The 19,459-nt window shown below is 39.9% G+C and overlaps 1 protein-coding gene across 31 annotated transcripts in view; it reads left to right on the top strand.

Annotated features, from left to right (window-relative positions):
- The window catches only part of sorbs2a (sorbin and SH3 domain containing 2a), a 72,012-nt gene extending 54,508 nt beyond the window's left edge, over window positions 1–17,504 (top strand). For 21 of the 31 annotated variants that reach the window (XM_081611810.1, XM_081611754.1, XM_081611402.1 and 18 more), the window contains 15 exons: window positions 843–899; window positions 2,211–2,260; window positions 3,664–3,839; window positions 4,163–5,962; window positions 7,722–7,801; window positions 8,878–8,975; window positions 9,275–9,389; window positions 9,488–9,616; window positions 9,726–9,914; window positions 10,595–11,599; window positions 12,064–12,531; window positions 13,686–13,769; window positions 14,031–14,068; window positions 14,572–14,678; window positions 16,086–17,504. In XM_081611810.1, the coding sequence (XP_081467936.1) occupies window positions 843–899; window positions 2,211–2,260; window positions 3,664–3,839; window positions 4,163–5,962; window positions 7,722–7,801; window positions 8,878–8,975; window positions 9,275–9,389; window positions 9,488–9,616; window positions 9,726–9,914; window positions 10,595–11,599; window positions 12,064–12,531; window positions 13,686–13,769; window positions 14,031–14,068; window positions 14,572–14,678; window positions 16,086–16,147 (4,458 nt within the window). In that variant the 3' untranslated portion in view covers window positions 16,148–17,504. The remainder of the gene's footprint in view (window positions 1–842; window positions 900–2,210; window positions 2,261–3,663; window positions 3,840–4,162; window positions 5,963–7,721; window positions 7,802–8,877; window positions 8,976–9,274; window positions 9,390–9,487; window positions 9,617–9,725; window positions 9,915–10,594; window positions 11,600–12,063; window positions 12,532–13,685; window positions 13,770–14,030; window positions 14,069–14,571; window positions 14,679–16,085) is intronic. The other 10 variants (XM_081612089.1, XM_008404231.3, XM_081611670.1 and 7 more) reach the window with 9 other exon arrangements.
- The last annotated feature ends 1,955 nt before the right edge of the window (window positions 17,505–19,459 follow it).

Raw genomic sequence — 19,459 nt, 5'->3', positions numbered from 1 at the left:
AGAGGCATAGAGCAGATGTAGGCCCACAGCATCATAGATCCTCCACTGTACCTAACAGTGGGCATGAAATGCATTTCAGCAAATGTTTCTGTTGTTTCCTGCTAATTCTACCTGCAGTTTTAGATGCTGAAAGTTTTAAACCTGCAGCACTGAAGCACACAGGTCCAGTTAAAGTGTCTGGAAGACATGTTTATGTATTTATGTATTTTTATGTGACATAATTCCCAAATAATCAGTTGGCATGTAGATATGTTGCTATCTACATGCCATGGTTATGTTGCAGTTCTTTATTAATGATTCTTATTTTTTAACCTCTCAGTTAAGTGTATTTTAAAGAGATTTCTAGTGCTTGTACACCTGATAACAGTCTGCTGAATTCAATTTAATCCAGAAATTTAAAGTATTTCAGTTTTAGGTGATGCTGCTGCTGCAGTAAAAGATGGATTTATTTTAGAATTTTTACACATCTTTAGCAGCGGTGCCAGTGTAACCTCAGTAAGTGTTGCTGGTGCTTTGGGAGAACTTGCATAGGGCGTCCTGCGTGTAGACGTGTTAGTGTTTGACTGTGTGTACAGTAGGTGTGTGTTAGCGTGTGTACATTGGCGCCCAGTTGTTCATTGTGTGAAAGAAGCTCATTTGCTCCAGTTTTAACTGGCTTGTCTCTGGTTCCTCAGACTCTCTAACAGGTTTTACCCTCTTCACATGTCTCCTGTGTTTTTGATTTCTCCCCATGATGTCACCGCCGCTTCTCCTCCTTCACCTCATCTTCACCTTCTTCCTTCTCCTCCTCCTCCTGCTGTCCTCCCCTACCTGCTTACTGCTGCTGCTGTTTGGGGCTGAAGCCTCCTAAAAAACGTCTGGATTATAATCCAGACATCTCCACCCGCCAGCGCATTGAGGTAATCTCCAGTTCATCGTTTGTCCAAGAGTTTTTTTTTTTGTTTTTGTTTTCTATTTATTTATTTATTTTTACTATTTCTGTCTTACATGCATTGGGTCAGTGCTTGGATGTGAAATGCATCCAGGCAAAGATCCATTTCAATATGCTTTGAGATGTCAGGTGGCAGAGCAACATGGAGTATTGATAAATATAAGATGGAAGTTGAAACATACATGGTTTTCATTTAAACAAGATATACATTAAAGTTTGTAGTTGTAACGTGGTATTTTTGTGTGTGACTGGATCACTTTTAGACATACCGCTGCTTTGCTAGATTTATCGGAGAGTTACAGCCTTTCTTCTACATAATATCATGGCACCCATTATCTGTCAAATGAGTGAAATTTTGTCACCTGAAATGTAGGCTTGTCACACTAACAACTTCTGCTGGATGATAAATTGTCCCAGAAGCTATTGCAATAAATTATGATGTTGTTTTGAGACCATCATCAAGTAATATAATGGTAATGGTATAACAACACAAAAACACATTCTCAAAGATCAATACACTTTAAATTCTAATGAACATTTTGCACTGGAACTGGAAGACATTTTAAATGTCTAACAAAAATGGACAAAACAACAGAAACAACAGATAAAATGAATTATGAAGTCTCTGTATAAAAAAAACATGTCCTTCAAAAAAGGGCTAGACTACACCAGAAAGCACCAGACTGAAGATTTTTCTCATCCAGTTTTTCATAGAGAGAGAAAAAGAAATATAAATCATGTAAGCTGAAATTACTGAGCTCATTTTAATTGATTTATTCATTGATTTATTTCCTATTGCTGCAGGTCTACTAAAATGCTGTATGTTTGCTTTTGCATGAAGTAATATATACTGGTTTTTCTGTTCAAACTGTAAATATTCACATTTTTCTGTTGCTCAGAATGGGTGCTTTTAGTGGAGTCATTCGAGTACTTTCAAGATCCATTCCAGTTGATCCATACCAGATTTTGCAGTAAATCATTTGCCCCCCACAGCCTTGAGCTGAGCTCATAACATCCTTTGCAATATCACCTTTGCCATCATTCTTCAGAGCAGTGGAGAAAAGGAATCATAAATTCATCTTTGACTCGGTGCACCTGTCAGGCTTCTCTTGGCCAGGTGTGCCATGTGGAACCAGCATCTGCCGCACCTTTGGTTGGGGGACAGTTTTGACTGTGGCACAGCTTCAGCTGCATGGATGCTGTGCTTTGTAAGCTGCCCTGCCTGAAGTCTTTGTTTGTGCAGAGCTGACTTTTCTCTTTTGTCCTGCGCCTGTTTCAGACGACCCTCCACATCGCCCCGGCTGACAAGGCTTCAGAGAGACCTGCAAGGTAACCGTTGTTTCTTTCTTTTCCTCCGCATCACCCCCGTCACCCCCTCCCCCATCCTCTCACCGGCAGCCCCCCTTGTTGTGATTCAGCGCAGTGTGAAAACTCTGACTCTGCTGGTGATATATGGTGGCTTTCTTTAATGATCATCTGCTCAGATTAGCAGCATTCTTAATGTGATTTAGTTAATGATGTTTTAGGATGCTTCAACTGAGACTGAATAAATTAACTCTGCAAACCTATTGATTCTGCTATTCACCTTCTGTCCCTCCTTCACCCCCCTCTTCTCCTGCTTCCTTTCAACACTAGCCTGGTTATTCAGTCGCATTCTGCAGGCTGAACAGAAAGGGCAGAATAGGGATGTAATGAATAGTCTATTCATGTCAGTGACATTAAGTGTGTTCCCTCGCAAAGAAAGAAAGAAAGAGCCTTGGGTTTCTTTCTTTTCTAAGCCAGTTTGACATAAGAAGTTGCTAAACAAAATCTGTCTGAAGTGGGGTTTTTTTTGCTCTAATAAACTTTATCTATGTTCAATTTCACACCAATAACAAACTATTTGAGTCTACAAAATGCCATGCAGACTTTCAGGTGAGGATATATAAGGATATCCCCTAAAGTTAGAACAAAATAGTCTTTTATTAGCATCAGTATACAATATGTTGTAAAAGAATGTGAATATTAAAAAACAAAACCAACAAAAATTGTATAGATTTATTATACATAATATATTCTAAAGGATGACTTATTCTACTTACCGTTGAACAATCTTTATTTGAAATTTAAAGAAACAAGCAGATTCTGTATAGTTCTGAGATTAAGATATTTTTTTTCAATTAAAGACAATGAAATAAATTAATTATAATATAAATGTAATAGATCCACATGTATGTTACATAGCATTAATCATATGATGAAAACAAAACTGTTTATTACAGTCAATTCTAGATGACTGGGTTTGGTGAGACTTCTTGTTGGTTCTGCTCCTTTTAACTGAGTCAAAACACAGAATGTTGGCTTCTGGAGAAAGAGGCTTCACCAGGTGTTGATTAACCAATCAGAAGTGGACAAGGGATAGAACAAGTAATACAATATGTTAAGCTAGTAAGAATTTGGAATCTACAAATCAGTTTGAACCTTTGTGTTAATGGACCAAACTGGTCTCTGATAAATTATTTACTCGAGTGTGCAAACCTTGCTAATTAATATTTACATAATATTTGAATTTAATTTCAATTGTCTTTTTATTTGTGATTTGACTATAAATGTTTAGTGATTGTAGCTGCTGATATTGACAGAAAAAACTGCAACTACAGGACTTTGGTAGTTGGAAAATTCCGTCTCCACTTCTACTCAGCATTCCTGGAGATGCAGTGTTCTGAAAGTAGCCATCGATGTTTGTGTTGCAGTGCTGCCAGCGACTACAGGAAAAGAAGGAAGTCTGAGCCATCAAGTTCACAAGTGAATGCCCAGTCCCAGAGCAGAGCTGCAACTTCCCCTAGACCAGTGGATGCCTACAGATCCAGCAGCAGCCTAAAGAAACCCGTCATACGTTCCTCACCTTCCTCACCCTCCAGAGCCAAAGGTATTCCTTTTCACTGAAGCATCATGTTTTTGCCTTACAATTTTGTTTTCTCTGTTGGTGTCTTTCTTCTTCTTTCTTTCACATACATGTTTAATATTTCAAATTACAGAAACATTTTCTTGTGTTTTCTTCTGGTACTTTTGTGAGTTTATCTGCTGGAAATCTGAATAAGAAAAATGAATCTAAAAAAATATTTTCCACCTTTTTCTTCCTTATTTATTTCATTTTCCCCTGAGCCTTCTCCCTGTTTCTGGCTATTTCTGCTTAACCGTCTTTCCTCATTCTTCTCTTTTACCATGCTGCTCTGATGGGACATCTAAAAGGTGGGGACGCATGCAACATGTTTTCAAACAGTATAAGCACCCCAGGTCCTTATGAGAGTACCTCTCTCCCTCCTCTCCTTTCTGACTCTGATCATTGCCACGAGGATGCCAGCCAGGCAGGCAGCTCTTCCTCAAAACAGTCTGTCTTCTGCACAAACAACTGGCAGGCAAACAGCCAGGATGATAAAACATGGAGCAGTTCAGAGGAACCACCCTCCTCTGGCAAGCTCAAATCCCGCAGTTGCGATGACTTGCTTAACGACGGACATTCTGGTTCTGGTGGCCAAAATGCCACTCGTTCAGAAAGCGCTGGGTCGTTGATGTGTGATGGGAACATTCCTACGGTATCATCCTCTACTCATTCACTGCCCCCTCTCCATCGACGACGTGCGCACGATTCTCCAGGTTTCCTCCAGCTCTATCGTAAAATGCACCAGATTGACCGAGCTCAGCTCATCCCGTCTGAAGTAATCCGTTCCGTACGTGCTCGCATTCTGGAACTAGAGCGCCAGCCTCATTTGCTTCGCCATCACCTTTCTCCTTGGATACCCTCCTGGGGTGTGGAAGTGCCAAGGGACATGGTGCCAAACCGCATTTCCGAATACGAGCGTCTAATTCAGAAGTCCAAATCCATGCCTAACTTGGGTGACGGTGAGGTGCCTTCGGGCACAACAACACCGGGTGGTTCGTCATCTCGTGCTAGCAGTGGGGGTGGCGTGACTCCCAGTTTTCCAAAACGTCGTTTTTCCATTGAGTCATTACTAGAGGAAGATCCCAATAGCAACAACAGGACTGTACGTCACAGCATGGATCATATACCTCGTAGCCCACCGGAGGGACAACCTCGTGTTGGACCCGAGCCCGGACGTGGGAAATCATTTTCGGCTCCTCCTGTTCCTCAAGGCCCACAAGCAAATCCTGACTATTCTGATAGTGAACAAGACGCCATCGCATCTGATCTCAGTGACTTCATCCAGGTGGAGGGTTCTTCATTTTGCAGTGAGAGTGATTTTGACCATTGCTCCCTAACTTCCTCTGAAAGCTTGTATGGATCGTCCACCCTCCACCACCACCTTCGTCACCACCACCATCATCATCAAGGTCACCAAAGTCTAGGCCAGAGCCAGGGCTACCAACACCGCCACCTCATTAGCACTTGCAAGGGCCGCTGCCCAGCCTCATACACTCGTTTTACGACCATGCTTCGCCATGAGAGAGAGCGAGCACGACAAGAGAACCAGAGACAGCAGAGCCGCAACAGCCATTTCCAAATTCAGGGCTCGCAGTCTCACCAAGCAATGTCCAAGCTGGCCTTCTTGGTCAGCCCAGTGCCTTTCCGCAGGAAAAAGGGCTCACCACCTACCTCGAGAAGAAGCAGTGGTGGAGGAGGACGGGGTAGCAGACCCAAGTCCAAACAGGCCATTTATGAAGCACTTGATGCAGCCTTGAGAGACATTTATGAGCACATTCAAGCAGAGAGAGGCCACAGAAGCTCTAGGCCACCTGATGACAGTATTTTGAGACGGATCCTGGCTGAACTGTTGCCAAGTGTGCCTGAAAGAAGCTCCTCTTTGCGAGGGCGGAGGAGTTGCTGGCATGGGGGTCACTCCTCTACATCTGTTTACCCAGATGGAAGCCCGACTGGGTATGCTTCACACAGAGGAGAACCATCCACACCAAGCCTACAGTCACCAAGGTTACAGTCGCCAATCAGTGCCTGCTATGGACGACATTTGGAGACGTCAAACAATAATGAATATGGGGAAGAGCAAGGCAACGGAAATGGTCTTTGTTATTCAGGTGGAGATCATATCCATTCTACTTCAAATATGTAGCGTTCAGCACTGTATACTGTCATTAGATATAAGCACCATCTACGAAGTTGGCATAAGAAATATAAATGTTAGCTATACCATTTATCTATTGTCAGTTTGATTATTTGATAAATACTCTAAAGCAAAACAGGAAAAAAACTATAGCTCAGTTCAGTTGTGCTTTTTAGGTGTAATCTGCAAAATATTATGGTTGTTTTTCCTTTATGCTTCAACACAACTAGAAGAGTCTTATATTGGCTTGCTAGTTATTGGGCCTTTCTTCTCTGATGGTCAGCTTGTAGCTGATAACAGTCCTGCTGCTACAGCAACCCAGCTGTAGCTTGAAAACAGCAGTATTCTAATAATAATGATGGGTAGTACTGCTTTAGCTTCCTCACAATGTTTTTACATCACTAATAATATTTCCACTGCAAATTTCTCTTTCTTGTATGCATTGAGAACATGCAGTTATCTCAACCAGCTGATTGGCACTGTGCAGTAATATTTATTCTAATCTCAGAATCAAACAGCTACAGAAAAGTTGCTTCAGTATTTTCCTTGCTATCCCATTAATGGAACTTTAAATCGTATGAACGCTCACTGTGAAGAAAGATTTTTGTAGATTTTGAAACCAGAACTTTTAAAACCTTGCTGTACTTTTATCCTGAAACCAGCCCATGTCTATTCTCTCAACCATGTCTCATTCAGTTGTGCTTCAACTTGAAGATTTTGGCACTTCGTTGGTCCACAGCCATGTCCAATACTTACATTTTCTGTATACTTTAGATGTATAAATTTTTGCTGTGAATTATTAAGTTAAATATTTCTTATCCGCTGTTGGTACATTTCAGTTTTTCAAAAAACCTAAATATTTTTGCAAATGTTTCATATTGGAGTTATGCTGGTAAAGTTAAATAGTGGTCTTTGAACAAGTTTGAGAGTTGTAAAACTCTGCTTGGTATGTAGTTAAAATGAGAACAAAATGTTGTTAGAATCCAAAAGGTGGTTCTACTGCAAGAAATTGACTTTGTTATGTTATTAACAAAACTGAATTTACAATGCTGAACAGCAAATATTTGAGAATTTACTGTATATTAGTCTGGATGCAACTCTGTTTCCCAAAATCCCAAAGTCTTTACAACCAACTATTAATTATTCAAAATTTGTCTTGACATTGTTCGATCACTCCAGATTTATTTGTTTGTACAATAAATTTACATTTTCTTTAATGGCAAGATCAGTTTTTTAGCAGGTTTTCGTGTCTGCTGTGTGACAGACTCAGTTTTTGGTAAAACAGGGTTGTGTATCAATGTAATTAAACATTTTCTGATTTGTTTTTTTAGACAGATTATTATTTGGTAGCCATGTTCTTATTCATAATTATTTTATGATTTTATTGCAAAATCATTGTCTTTCTTTAAGCCATTTGCTTGTATGTTTATTTTTGATTTGCTCATGTTTCTGCTGGCCTGTACTCCCCTGGTTTCATATTGTGTTTGTAGGATTGCATGTGTCTCATTTGTGCCATGTTGTGTTTGATTTTGCTCACTTTGTTTTATTCCCTGTGTGTGATGGAAATAAAATACACCTGTTATTGACCAAAGCTGTCAATCCCTGTGTTGCCCATCGGAATGGCATCATTCTGTGTTGTTCAGTGTTTTTTCCAGAACCCACTAATAAACTCAGGTTACATGGAAGTGATTGCTGTTGTAATTCTCGAACATTGATGTTTCTTTTCATCACAGACCAGGATGTATCGAGGAGTTATTCCACCCTGGATGATCGACACACACCGCAGAGCAGAAGAGCAACTCCTGACAAAGAGGTAGAACATTGACACCAGTTTTTAGTATAATTATTGCACAAAGAATCAAGATATATTTCTAAAAACTATCAGTTAGGAGGGGAATACTAGTTGTGTATTTTATATTGATGCTTTCCAGACTCACCGACTGAAAAGCTAAATAAAATCCTGTGTTTAGATGTCAGTATAGAATAGACATGCAGTATACAGTCTTGTGGAAAAGTCTTCATACCCTTGAACTTCTCTACATTTTGTCACATTTTACACATTCAGAAAACAAAAATGATTGTCCATTTATCTTTGCAAAAACCTCAGTCAGTTTTGGTGAGTTTTGATCAGACTTGTTTCATGGATCTCTTACTGTTTGTTGACCAGTTGTAAGGTAAACCTCTGTCTGAATCTTGTGTCTTTAGCAGCTCCTGACAGGTTTGCTTCTAGAATTGCCCTGTGTTCCAATTCATTTATCACAGGCTTTCTTGCCTCTGCTGCAGACAAGCATTCCCACAGCATGACACGCCCAGTGCGGTCTGCCCTGGTCAGAACAACTTGTTTCACATGTTTTCTGTGTCTCCTTACTGGCTTTTCACAAACTGCAAATGAAAATGTACATGTCTATTTCCTCTCAACTCTTCCAGAAAGGTCTGGTGTTCAGAGTGCAGGACTAATAGTAGTATAGTCTTGTAGATCTCTGCAGCTCCTCCAGTTATCATTTGGCTTTTCTGATTAATACTCTCTTAATTTAGATAGACAACTACATTTAGCTATGTTTGCCGTTGCTAAATATTCTTTGCATTTTAACATGATGGATTGAACCGTTCTCTGTGAGGCATTCAAAGTTTGGTGTACCGTTTTAAACTTTTATGCCTAACCTGTCAATATTCCTTTAGTATTCTTCTTGGTTCACAAAATTTCCACAGCGACAATGTGGCCCACACTTTTCAGATTTGAAAACATTGAGGTTCCTTGCTGTGATGTGACAAAACATGTGAAGAAGTTCAACGAGTACTCACGCTTTTTCACACATTGTAAATGTCAGACGGGTGTCATGTTAAACCTGGTGATGGCTGTTGCCTCTCTTTCTCTCACTGCTCTTCCAGGTCTCCCATAAACAGATGACACAACTTATTCTGTTCTCTCTCCTCTATCAGAAACAGCCTGCAAGAGCAATTTATGATTTTAAGGCACAAACGGCAAAGTAAGTATCTTACATTTAGCATGAAGAGGCCGACTCATTTTGTTTTCAGCTGCATCCCCACAGTCTGATTACTGTCATCACAACTAACCATATCTTTATGGCTTCAGATTAATATTTTGCATTTTTTTAATGCATGTGCAAATAAACCTGATGTCTTCACTTCTCATTTTTACTTCATTGTGCATTTCTGGCTGTGCAAAAAAAGTCACAAATTTAAAAAAAATTATTTTTCCATTCATGTCTTTCCGCTTGATTTGATGTGCATGCAGCAACACTTCACTGAGACATCTGTGTTACAGGGAGTTGACATTTAAAAAGGGCGATGCGGTCAACATCATCAGGCAAATAGATAACAACTGGTACGAAGGCGAGCACAGAGGCCGAGTGGGCATCTTCCCCATCGCATACGTTGAGGTAAATCTGCACCTGTTGTGTGCACCTCTCTCATGTTGTCTCGATTGCTTCAGTCACACATCTCCTCCTTGTTTGCACAAATTTTGCCACTCACGTAGAAGATGCCGTCGTCAGAGAAGCATCAGCCAATCCGTCCTCCTCCTCCAGCTCAGGTCAGGGAGATCGGCGACGCTGTGGCACGCTATAACTTCAATGCTGACACTAACGTGGAGCTGTCACTAAGAAAGGTTGCTCTGCTGTGATATGATCAGATTACAGATTTGCAAAATTTCACAACTCATGTTTTGTTATGTTTTATATTAACGGTCGTGTTTTGAATGTTTTGCGTTTGTGCAGGGGGAGAGAATTGTAGTCGTCAGGCAGGTGGACCAGAACTGGTATGAGGGGAAGATTCCGGGAACAACCAAGCAAGGCATCTTTCCGGTTTCCTATGTTGAAATTGTCAAGCACTCTCCATCCAAGAGCTCCGCCCATCATGTAGACCCGCATGCTTACAGCCGGACACCAAGCTCCACCCCCATCAAGGTAAGAACGTGAGGGATGCACTACTCCTTCTGAAGCATTTTGAGTTCTTTCATAAAACAATGCATTGCAAAAGTATTCATATCCCTTGAACATTTTCATATTTTGTTTTAAACACAAACTTCAGTGTATTATTTTCAGATTTATGTGATAGACTAACATAAAGTGGCATAGGAAAATTATTTAGTTCTCACATTTTTACTCATTTAAAGTTATTTTTATCATTCTTCTTTTTACCCTGAAGGAAAATCCAGTACAACCAATATTCTTCACTCTCAAAAATTAATTGTTAGAAATGTTGGTTTTGAAATGTGTAAAGGTCTAAAAGACATAGGCTGTAGCTGCTCTCCACCCTGCCTGTAATAAATGAAAAGCCTATTAGATTTTTACTCTTTAAAAAGTGGAAATGTGTAATATTTCTTACATTTAAGAGTTATTGACTACTTTGTGTTTTTCTGGACATAGGCAATCTTAAGAAAATACATTTCAATTTGTGTTCATGTTGAAGCAAAATGAGGGAAAAAGCTCAGAGTATGAATACTTTAGCAAGGCACTGTGTGCTAGTTTACATCTGGCCTCTTTCCTCCCATTAAGTCCTTTTCCTCCCTGAACAGTTGACGCCATGTTTTCTACTGGTAATATTCACCTCTATCCTTTTCTTTCTCACTTTTACCTTCATGGAGTCCTTCTATCACCTCCCTCCATCTCTTCCTTCCCCTCAGCCCTCTGTGAGAACGCTCGACCTGCAGGCCATCACCAGCGAGTGGCTCTCGCTCACACTGGACCCATCAGCCCCCACCCCCACCCCTTCACTCACAGCCACTCCTTTACCTCCCACACCACCCCCTCTCCCCGCCGACCTCACCCCCCTCCTGACGGCACAGGAGCCGACCTCAGCCTCAGCCGCTGCATCACATAAAGGTTTCTCCTTTTCACACCAGCCATCTTCCAGAAGTCCTGTTTCCTCTGACAGGAGAGCGGGTTTAGGTCACACCCCAGCTGCTCTTTGTCTCTCCCAGCCCTCCCCGCCACTGCCTCCCCCTCTTCCTCCTCCTGTCTCTTCCTCATTCACCTTCGTGCTGCCGGATCGTTTATCGATGCGCAACGGGAAGCAGCTACAGGTTTCTGAGTCAGACAGTGCTTTCAGCTTTACTAGGCCTCAACCTTTGACCTGCACCAAATCAGTGACAGGAACATTTCCCTCACATCTCCCAGAGCAGCAACCATCTGCTCCTGCGCACGAAAGCAGCAAACTGCCCGACATCGAGCTGCACGTTAGAGACCCTTATGATGAGCTGCTGTCAGCAGCTCCAGATGAGTTCAGTGCAGATGACACTGACATTTCAAAAGAGCCTTCAGTAGAGTTCATATGTGCCAAGTTGAATGGTGAATCTAAGAGCAGATGGTTTCAGAACAATATCCAACAACCCAGTCCTCCAGCAGCAGCTGGTGACTCACCTGGCACTGTTCACCTAAAACCGCAATTTCATGAACCTTTAAGCATGAAGCCTCTTTCTGTTTTCATTGAAGAGCAGCCAGCATCAGTAAATGAGGAGCTGGTTGATCCTCACAGGCCACCTTCAGAACAAGGACACACATACACAGAGTTATTCATAGAGGAAGAAGACGAAGACATGACAGACAAAGAGGAGAACATTAGAGAGTTAAATGAGCGGATAAGTCCACAGGTAGAGCATGGTGTGAGCAGTCTGCAGGTTCACTAGGCCCCGGAAGGAACGTTGGAAGTGAAAAAAAAAATCTACATCCACAGAAACTTCCAAATGAGGATGTGACAATGTTGTTAAATCGTTAGCAGAGGAGCCATGTTGTAATGACTTCCTGAAGGCAGAGACTCAGAAAGAGCTGGAGTTTCTTAAAGAAGGCCCAATTTCAAGGTGTTAAATTACAAATCAAAGTTTGTTTTAAGTCCATTTTTCAAACATCGGACATGATTGAATCCAGATTTAATCCCTTTAATGAAGAGCTGCTACCATAAAACCAACAGGTTTGAAAAGAAATTCAACATTTAATTGGTCAGATTTGGGACTCTGATGTGCTCATCCTTCCATGTTCTTTCTGGGGTTTATTTAAGTATCTGAAAGGCTGATTTCTGGTGGCTCTGGTATCTTTACCTGTGTTTTTGTTCCCGTAGGCTGAAACCTCTTCCTCCTCCTCCTCATCACAGCTACCTCACTCTGACCGCCTTCCCTTCCTCACTCCATCCCCCCCAGCATCCACTTTCCCTCCTTCTGTTATTCCTGCCTCCTCCAGATCTTCCCGATCCCAACAACATGACTCCTCCTTTTCCCCTGTCCTTCCTCATTCCCCCCCATGCCTCCCTCACCTTACAACCTGTGGACTTCCTGCAGTCTCCTGCTGCCCGTCTGTTCCCTCTCCTCCCTCTCACCTTTCGGACCCCTCTGCAGTCGTTCCTGTCTCCCAGACCTCCACTTCTCCCTGTCCACCCAGCCCAGTTACGTCCTGCTCTGTCTCAGAGTCAGTTTTCCCTCCCCCTGCCCCGTTTCCCCCTAAAACTGCCTCTCCTCCTCTCTCTAGTCCCCACTCCCCCAACACTGCCCCCGTTGTATCGCACGCAGGCCATAGGTCCCCCAAAGTGAAGGTAACGCTGGAATGTAGAGATAAAGATTATAAAGCAACCTCATCCCTCTTCTAACAGAATCTTTGCTTAGCTGTAGTTTTTTGGTTTGAATAAAGTACATTTTTCTCTCTGGTTGGATATGGATTCCAACAATTTTGTGAAAAATGTAAAAAAAAATATTACATGTTTGTTTTTGTGTAATTTATTAGTTAAAGCTGTAGTATGTAACTTTTATAAAAAAATAAAAGTACTTTTTTTTTTTTTTTTACATATTTGTTAAAACTGTCACCATGTTGTGACACATCTATGAAAAGATTGATCTCCTGACATACATTTACTGTCTGAAGAAATGCACCGCTTCCGACAAAAAACAACCAGTCAGAGCCTGGAGGAGGGTCTTTGTGCTGTCTATCAATCATGTACTCGCTGCTAAATGTGTTAATGGCTGAGAAACCATTTATCCACTGTCATCGGTCGCCATGCTAGCTAGGCTTAGCAGTCACGACAGGCTCTGCTAGCTGCAGCGTAACAGAGAATAAGTTTGTGATTGACAGCATTAAGACCCGCCTCCTGGCTCTGATTGGTTGTTTCTAGTTAGCACTGGGAAAAGACATAGGAACTCAATTATGTTCAGATTCTCATACCAAGCTGTCATGACATAGTGACAGTTTCAACAAATATATATATATATATATATATATATATATATATATATACACTTCTCAAAAAAATAAAGGGAACACTTTAACATTTAAGTGAACACTGAAGTGTTCCCTTTATTTTTTTGAGCAATATATATATATATATATATATATATATATATATATATATATAAGAAATATACTATATATCAAAGTTATGCACTGCAGCTTTGAATTGAGTATGTTAGAGTTTCGGGCTGTTGGTTTTATTACGAGATTCTCTACAATTTTTCAATTTTCCCTGATCGAGCTGTAAATACTAACTTGCCTGATGTATTAACCAAAAATGGCAGAAAGAATGCTATAATGTTTCTGCGTGGGTCTGTGAAAGTGGCTTTGATTAGGCCGGTTTTTGTTTACATCAGCATGTCGTTAAGAGTTTCACCCTGCTTGCTCAGCTCATCGTCAAGGTTGCTGACCTCCTCTGTGTTGGAGCTTATAGGTGTGTTGCCTCTGGTCTTTCTGCCCATTAAGCAGGATCCAGTTGTTGGCGGTAAACCCCCACGTAGCCCCATCTTGTCCAGGAGGTCCTATCTGTCGCCAGTTAGAGGTCGAAGGGTAGGGGGACTGTAAACCCACTGCTCTTGTTTCTGTGCAGGAAAGCAACATAACCACCTCGTTATTTATGACTGATTAAGACTGAGTTTGTCATATTTATGCTGTTTAGTTAAATGCAGCATCATGTTTTATGTTAAGACTGCAACTTTTAGTATCTGGTTATAAAATGCTTGTTTCATAACTGAGAACTCAAAGGATGCACATAAAACCATATTTGAATTTAATTGTGTCCATCTTTCTTTCTTTCTCCCTCTAACTCAGCGGTTGGTACAGGATGCACTCCATGGTGGAGGAGACCCGTAAGTACTACTTGATGTTATTACTACTGTAAATAAATTCAAAATTATCCCATTTTTAAGTTAATCGTTTCTCCTATCCATTAAAACTCTTGTTGCCTTGGAAAAGTATTTAACAGAAACAAACTTGAATTTATTTTATTAGGATTTCATGTGATAGACAAACACCAAGTATTTTCAAATTGTGCAACAGAAGTAAAATTAAAACTTTCACATGGTTTTCAACTTCTTTTAATCGCAATTTAATTAAAAATAAAAATAAATCTCACATAAAATCCTAATAAAACTAAATGAAGGTTTGTGGCTGCGGAGTGACAAAATGTGAACATGAACATCAAGCTGTTTTTCTAAGCTAATTTCTTTAGCATATAAACAGGAAGCTAAGATTAATATAGAGAATAATAGTAATATCTGCTAAAAAATGAAACAGAGGTAACACACATCGATAGCAGTGAGCTGCATGATGCGTCATGTGCTGTGTTTCTGACGTGAGTGTTTAAACACAGGTACCAGGCTCTGTACAACTACATGCCTCGCAACGAGGACGAGCTGGAGCTGAAGGAGGGAGACGTCGTGGATGTCATGGAGAAATGTGACGACGGCTGGTTTGTTGGTAGGTTTCAGTGTTGTCTACCAAAACTTATAGCAGCACCTACGTTCTTAGAAGTTTCATCACTTTGTAAAAAAAAAACAAAAAAAAAATAAAGGTAACAAAAGGGTGTGGTTTCTGAATATGGCAACCAGTGTGTCCCTTTTGTCTTTTGTCCTGGAGATAAATACACAGTGAGTCTCTCAGAACATCTCAGAGGTGAAAGACAAAATGATCAACTCATCATTAGAAAAAATTATGAAAGAATGTAGGAAGCAATTATTAGACATGTGTAGATTTTTTTCAATGCAACAGAGTCATCTTTATTTGCAAAATCTCTCAGAAGATATGAAATAACGTTATACATTTAATTACTAAAGTGGAAGAAAAAGTTTGGGACATTGTCTGTTTCGTCCAGATGTATACTTTACCTTATTGCATGTGTGACCGTTATTATCTACCAATATTCCCCTTGCGTCTGAGAGGTTCACGTGCATCGATTGGCCAGTTGGTGGCACTGTTGCTTTGTAGCAACAGTGTCTGCATGGAGTGAGCATGTATGTCCCTGTGGTTGTGTGTGCTCTGTCCAGCTGCTTCCCACACTACAAAAACATGACCGTTTTATTACTTATTTTGCATTATATTTTGAATTCCTAATTGCACTTACTGAATAATTTGAAAGACGGTGTGTCAATGTAGTCAACCAGTTGCTCAACCAGTTGCTTTTGTCAGTTTCAGTTTCTTTATTATTTATTTCACATTGATTGTTCTACTCCTGATTGCACTGACTGAACAAATAAAAGTTGTAACACCTTTGTAACGTGTTTGACCATGTTACAAAGGTATTGGTTTATTTAAATGAGCTGCACTGGTGCAAAGTTACCATATAAATTTGTAATTCAGTACATTTATGAAAAAAAGAAATGTGTTTAAATCAGTTCAGCACTGTTTCTCTCGGAAACCTCAGATATTGGTCTGAGAACTCGATTAAAAATGAATCAAAATTTGTTTAACAAAATATTTAAGATCATGCACACTTATACAATTTACATTATATATAATTTTAAATTGTGTAAAATATTTGTGGCACTAAATGTGGGAAAATATTTCCAGTTACATTCTCTACTTAAAAAAAGAAAGTGATGGTAGGGTGTGGAGTTGCTGTGTTAATGTCCAGAGCATATCACCTCTATGACACCTTTGATCACTGAGGTGCTTTCAGTGTTTCTGTTTGATAAACTGTTTGCTTCGTGTCAGAAATCTTCCCTACTTCTCCAAACGGATGCTGCTGTTTCTAACGTTCGCCGCTTATGCTTAGCTGATAGAAAAGTGTCACATGAGGAGATATGTTAGTGTATGATGTCCCTCCTGCTCCTGCTGCAGCCACTGGTTTCGATCTGACCGCCTCCTTTGGTTGCTTTGTTTATAAAGGGACGTCTCGAAGGAGCAAGCTGTTCGGAACCTTCCCGGGAAACTACGTGAAGCAGCTATAATGATGATTCCAGACTCCACTGTGGCCCCGCCCCCTTCTGTGACACGTTCATGGCTGTCAGCAGCACAGCCCCGCCACAGGATGTCAGCAGAGACCTGAGGCTGCAGCACACTTTGCAGACAGAATCTTAGCTTCAACTAGCCATCTTTAATGAAAGACTTCTACAAGATAATGCTGTTTTTTTAATCTTCTCTTTTTACCCTTATTTTTCTATTATAGACACTCGAAATTTGTGCTCCTTTAATGTTTGACGACGGGAGGAAGGGTATCAAAGGACCGCAGAAACACTTTCCTCTCTATTTGAGCCGTTTTAAGGGCAGTCAGAGTACCAGGATCAGCTCTGCAGTTACTGAAATGTTCAACACTTCAGCAGTTTATTTCAGTGTTCACTTACAGGAATCCCTGAGAAAATGAAGTGCAGAAAGTGTTAAGAAAGCAGTATTGTGTTAGACTTGTATTTTGGGGATTTTAACAAACATTTCACATTTACTATAGTCTGTGCAAATACCACACTATCAGGTATGTAGGGGTTTAGTTTACCGCCAAGGGTCCCAGCATAAATCATAAAACATTTTCAAGTTGTTGGTTTTTGTTTTGAACATTTTCCACTTTAGCGTTGATGCACTTTAACTTTATCTCCACACAAGCTTGTGTGCTTCCTTTCATTTTCCCCCTTCAGATTTATGACAGCGGCTCCTCAGACTGCAGCACTTCAGGAGGCAGTCGTCTGGAAAATGTTGGCAGGAAGGTTGTTTACCTTTTTAGGTATTTATTAGAAGACGAACTGTTGATCAGATTGTGTTATGAGATGATGAACGTGATATTGTTTTCTTTTTTTTGTAGAAGACATTTTTTAACATCTGATGTTTAAAGCATGGTTCTTTCATTTTCAAGGACCATTGTGCAGTTGGATTGTTGATGCTGGGTGGAATATAATGAATTATCACATTTCTAATATGGATTTTATTTGAAGATACAGGATGAGCTCACATATGTGTTACTGTCAGAGTGAGTAGTAGTATCACTGTTCATGTGTGCATATTATATGGAATATTTGCTATTTTCCATCTTAGCTAAGCTGTCACGCGAAGTGAACACCACTTGTTTGTTTGTCATTTTTCTTATTCCTCATTTATCATTTCACAGCAGATGGACACTGACATCAAAAACCATTGTTAAAGCACCTTAAGATATGTTATTCATCTTCGTCCTTCACGTCACTCCTCCCCATTCACTTCGCCAGCGGGTGTGAGAACACTTTGTGTTTGTTGTGTTTTTTGTAAGCTTTTTGTATGAGAGCTGCACTCCAGCCAGCATCCACATGCTTTATAAACTCAGCTGTTTTTCACCCACCATCACATTTGGTTCCTTCTCTTTTTTTCTAATTTCTTTGTCTTTCATCTGTAGGTGTGACGCGTGTGGTTCATTCGATTTGTACTCAGAAGTCAGAATTTCTCTAAAGTCGGGAGTCGGGAAAATTTAGAAGATCGTCAAATATGGTCAAAATTCTCATGGTTTTCAAGTCAGGTTTATAAAACATAGTCAAAGTTGCTGGAATAAAAAGTTTTCTTGCAATAGTTTGTGCCTCATTAAAAGGGTCCAAGAATTTTTAAAATCTGAATAAATCTGGAAACAAAACTATGCATATTAAATATGGAAAAATGTCCAGATTTTGTTCCTTATTCCAGCATCTGAACAATATAAGAATTTCTAAAACATTAAGGGCTTGTGACATTGACTTATTGGTGAACAATGTCCTTTATCTTTGATTCCCAATATCACACCCTATTTTCTAGACTGATTTGTTAATCTTTTTTGTATTTGAATTAGTGATTCAACCCATAGATTAATACACACACAGTCAAAGAAAACAAATGCAGGCTGATTGCTATTTTTCATTCAGAGACATTTTTGGTGGTAGATCAGCAGTTTAAACTGGATCAGTGGCTCTACGTTGGATTGGCTTCAGATTAGAAGTTCTGCTTTAAACCAAAAGCACCACAGTACTGTAAAATCTGTGTCATAAACAAATGAATATAGTTATTCATTATAAATGTATTTTTTGTGATGGAGTTATTGCTGTCACAGACATCAGAAACTGTGACATGATTTGGTGACTGTATTTTAAGCTGCATCTTAAATTAGTAACCAACAGTTCTTCCAGCTACAAACAGTGATAGAATACACACCTGAACCTTAATTCTGAGATTTTCAAAAAGCTGCCAATAATTCTGAATCCAGTTCAAAAGGATGAAACAGTTCAACCTTTTTGTTGTCGGCAGACAATGAAAAGTTTTCTGAATAAACTGCAAGCATACCTGGCTGTCTTAGACATTACAGTTTAATGTTTATGATCTTCAAACATGTCGCTGAGACCAAGAATGTCTAGTTTTTGGTGTTCATTCAGCTGTAACAACTGTAACTTTTATTCCTGCAGCCTATTAGCAGTTAGCTATATTGCATGACTGATCAGCAATCGAGGGTGAACAAACTAAAAGAGTCAACACGCACGACTGGCATTTGTTAGCCTGTTCCTTTAATGTTTGACCCCAAACAACTGCAAGAAAATCATTAGCTTGTGTTGCTAGTAGCTAACATCATAACAATAAGCAAAGAACTGTTTTCTGACAAGAATGTGTTCGACTCCAGTATGTCATTGTTCACAGACCTGACTTCTGAGACAAATCGAAGGCAGTTTTAATCAGATGTATTTAAATAGAGTCGAGGAGGTTTTGATGTTCAAGTTCCTGTAGGTTACGCTAAGCTGGGGATTGCTGCCTTATTTATGACTCACTACTTTAATAGCCATGTACATGTAAACCTCTTCTGTGATGCAAAAAATCATTTATGCGTATGTAGTGTAGAAAACGTAGAAATATGATAGCGTGCTGAGAAGATACAGTCTTCAGTGTTTAGGCCTCCTGTTTACCTTTGATAAGAGCAGAACAGATTTCCTCTCCAAACACATTCATTTCTGGTGTTTTCAGATAAAATATTAAATTGTATATGATGCTTAATTTAAGTATTTCTTCAATATTGTAGCACATCTGTATGGTCCTTTGAGCTTTATTGCTGATAAAATCCAGATGATAGATGACACCATTTTCACCGATTAGCTTGATAGATCAGCTTTTTGGCTGACTGCAAAGAAAGCAGAGTATTTAATGAGTACTGATTTATACAAGCTGACCGTTACAGACACAAATATGATCTGAGAAACATTTGCTCAATTAAATACAGTTTTGCATATCTAAAGGTTGTGTTTACCAGTAAACTAAAGAGGAAGCTTTTTTGGTAAGCAAGTTTTAAAAGC

The sequence above is a fragment of the Poecilia reticulata genome, chromosome 1 (genome assembly GCF_904066995.2).
Source record: "Poecilia reticulata chromosome 1, P_reticulata-male-v2, whole genome shotgun sequence".
Classification (NCBI taxonomy): domain Eukaryota; kingdom Metazoa; phylum Chordata; class Actinopteri; order Cyprinodontiformes; family Poeciliidae; genus Poecilia; species Poecilia reticulata.
The sequence above is the reverse complement of the archived record's forward strand: the minus strand, read 5'-3'. Positions and strand labels throughout refer to the sequence as shown.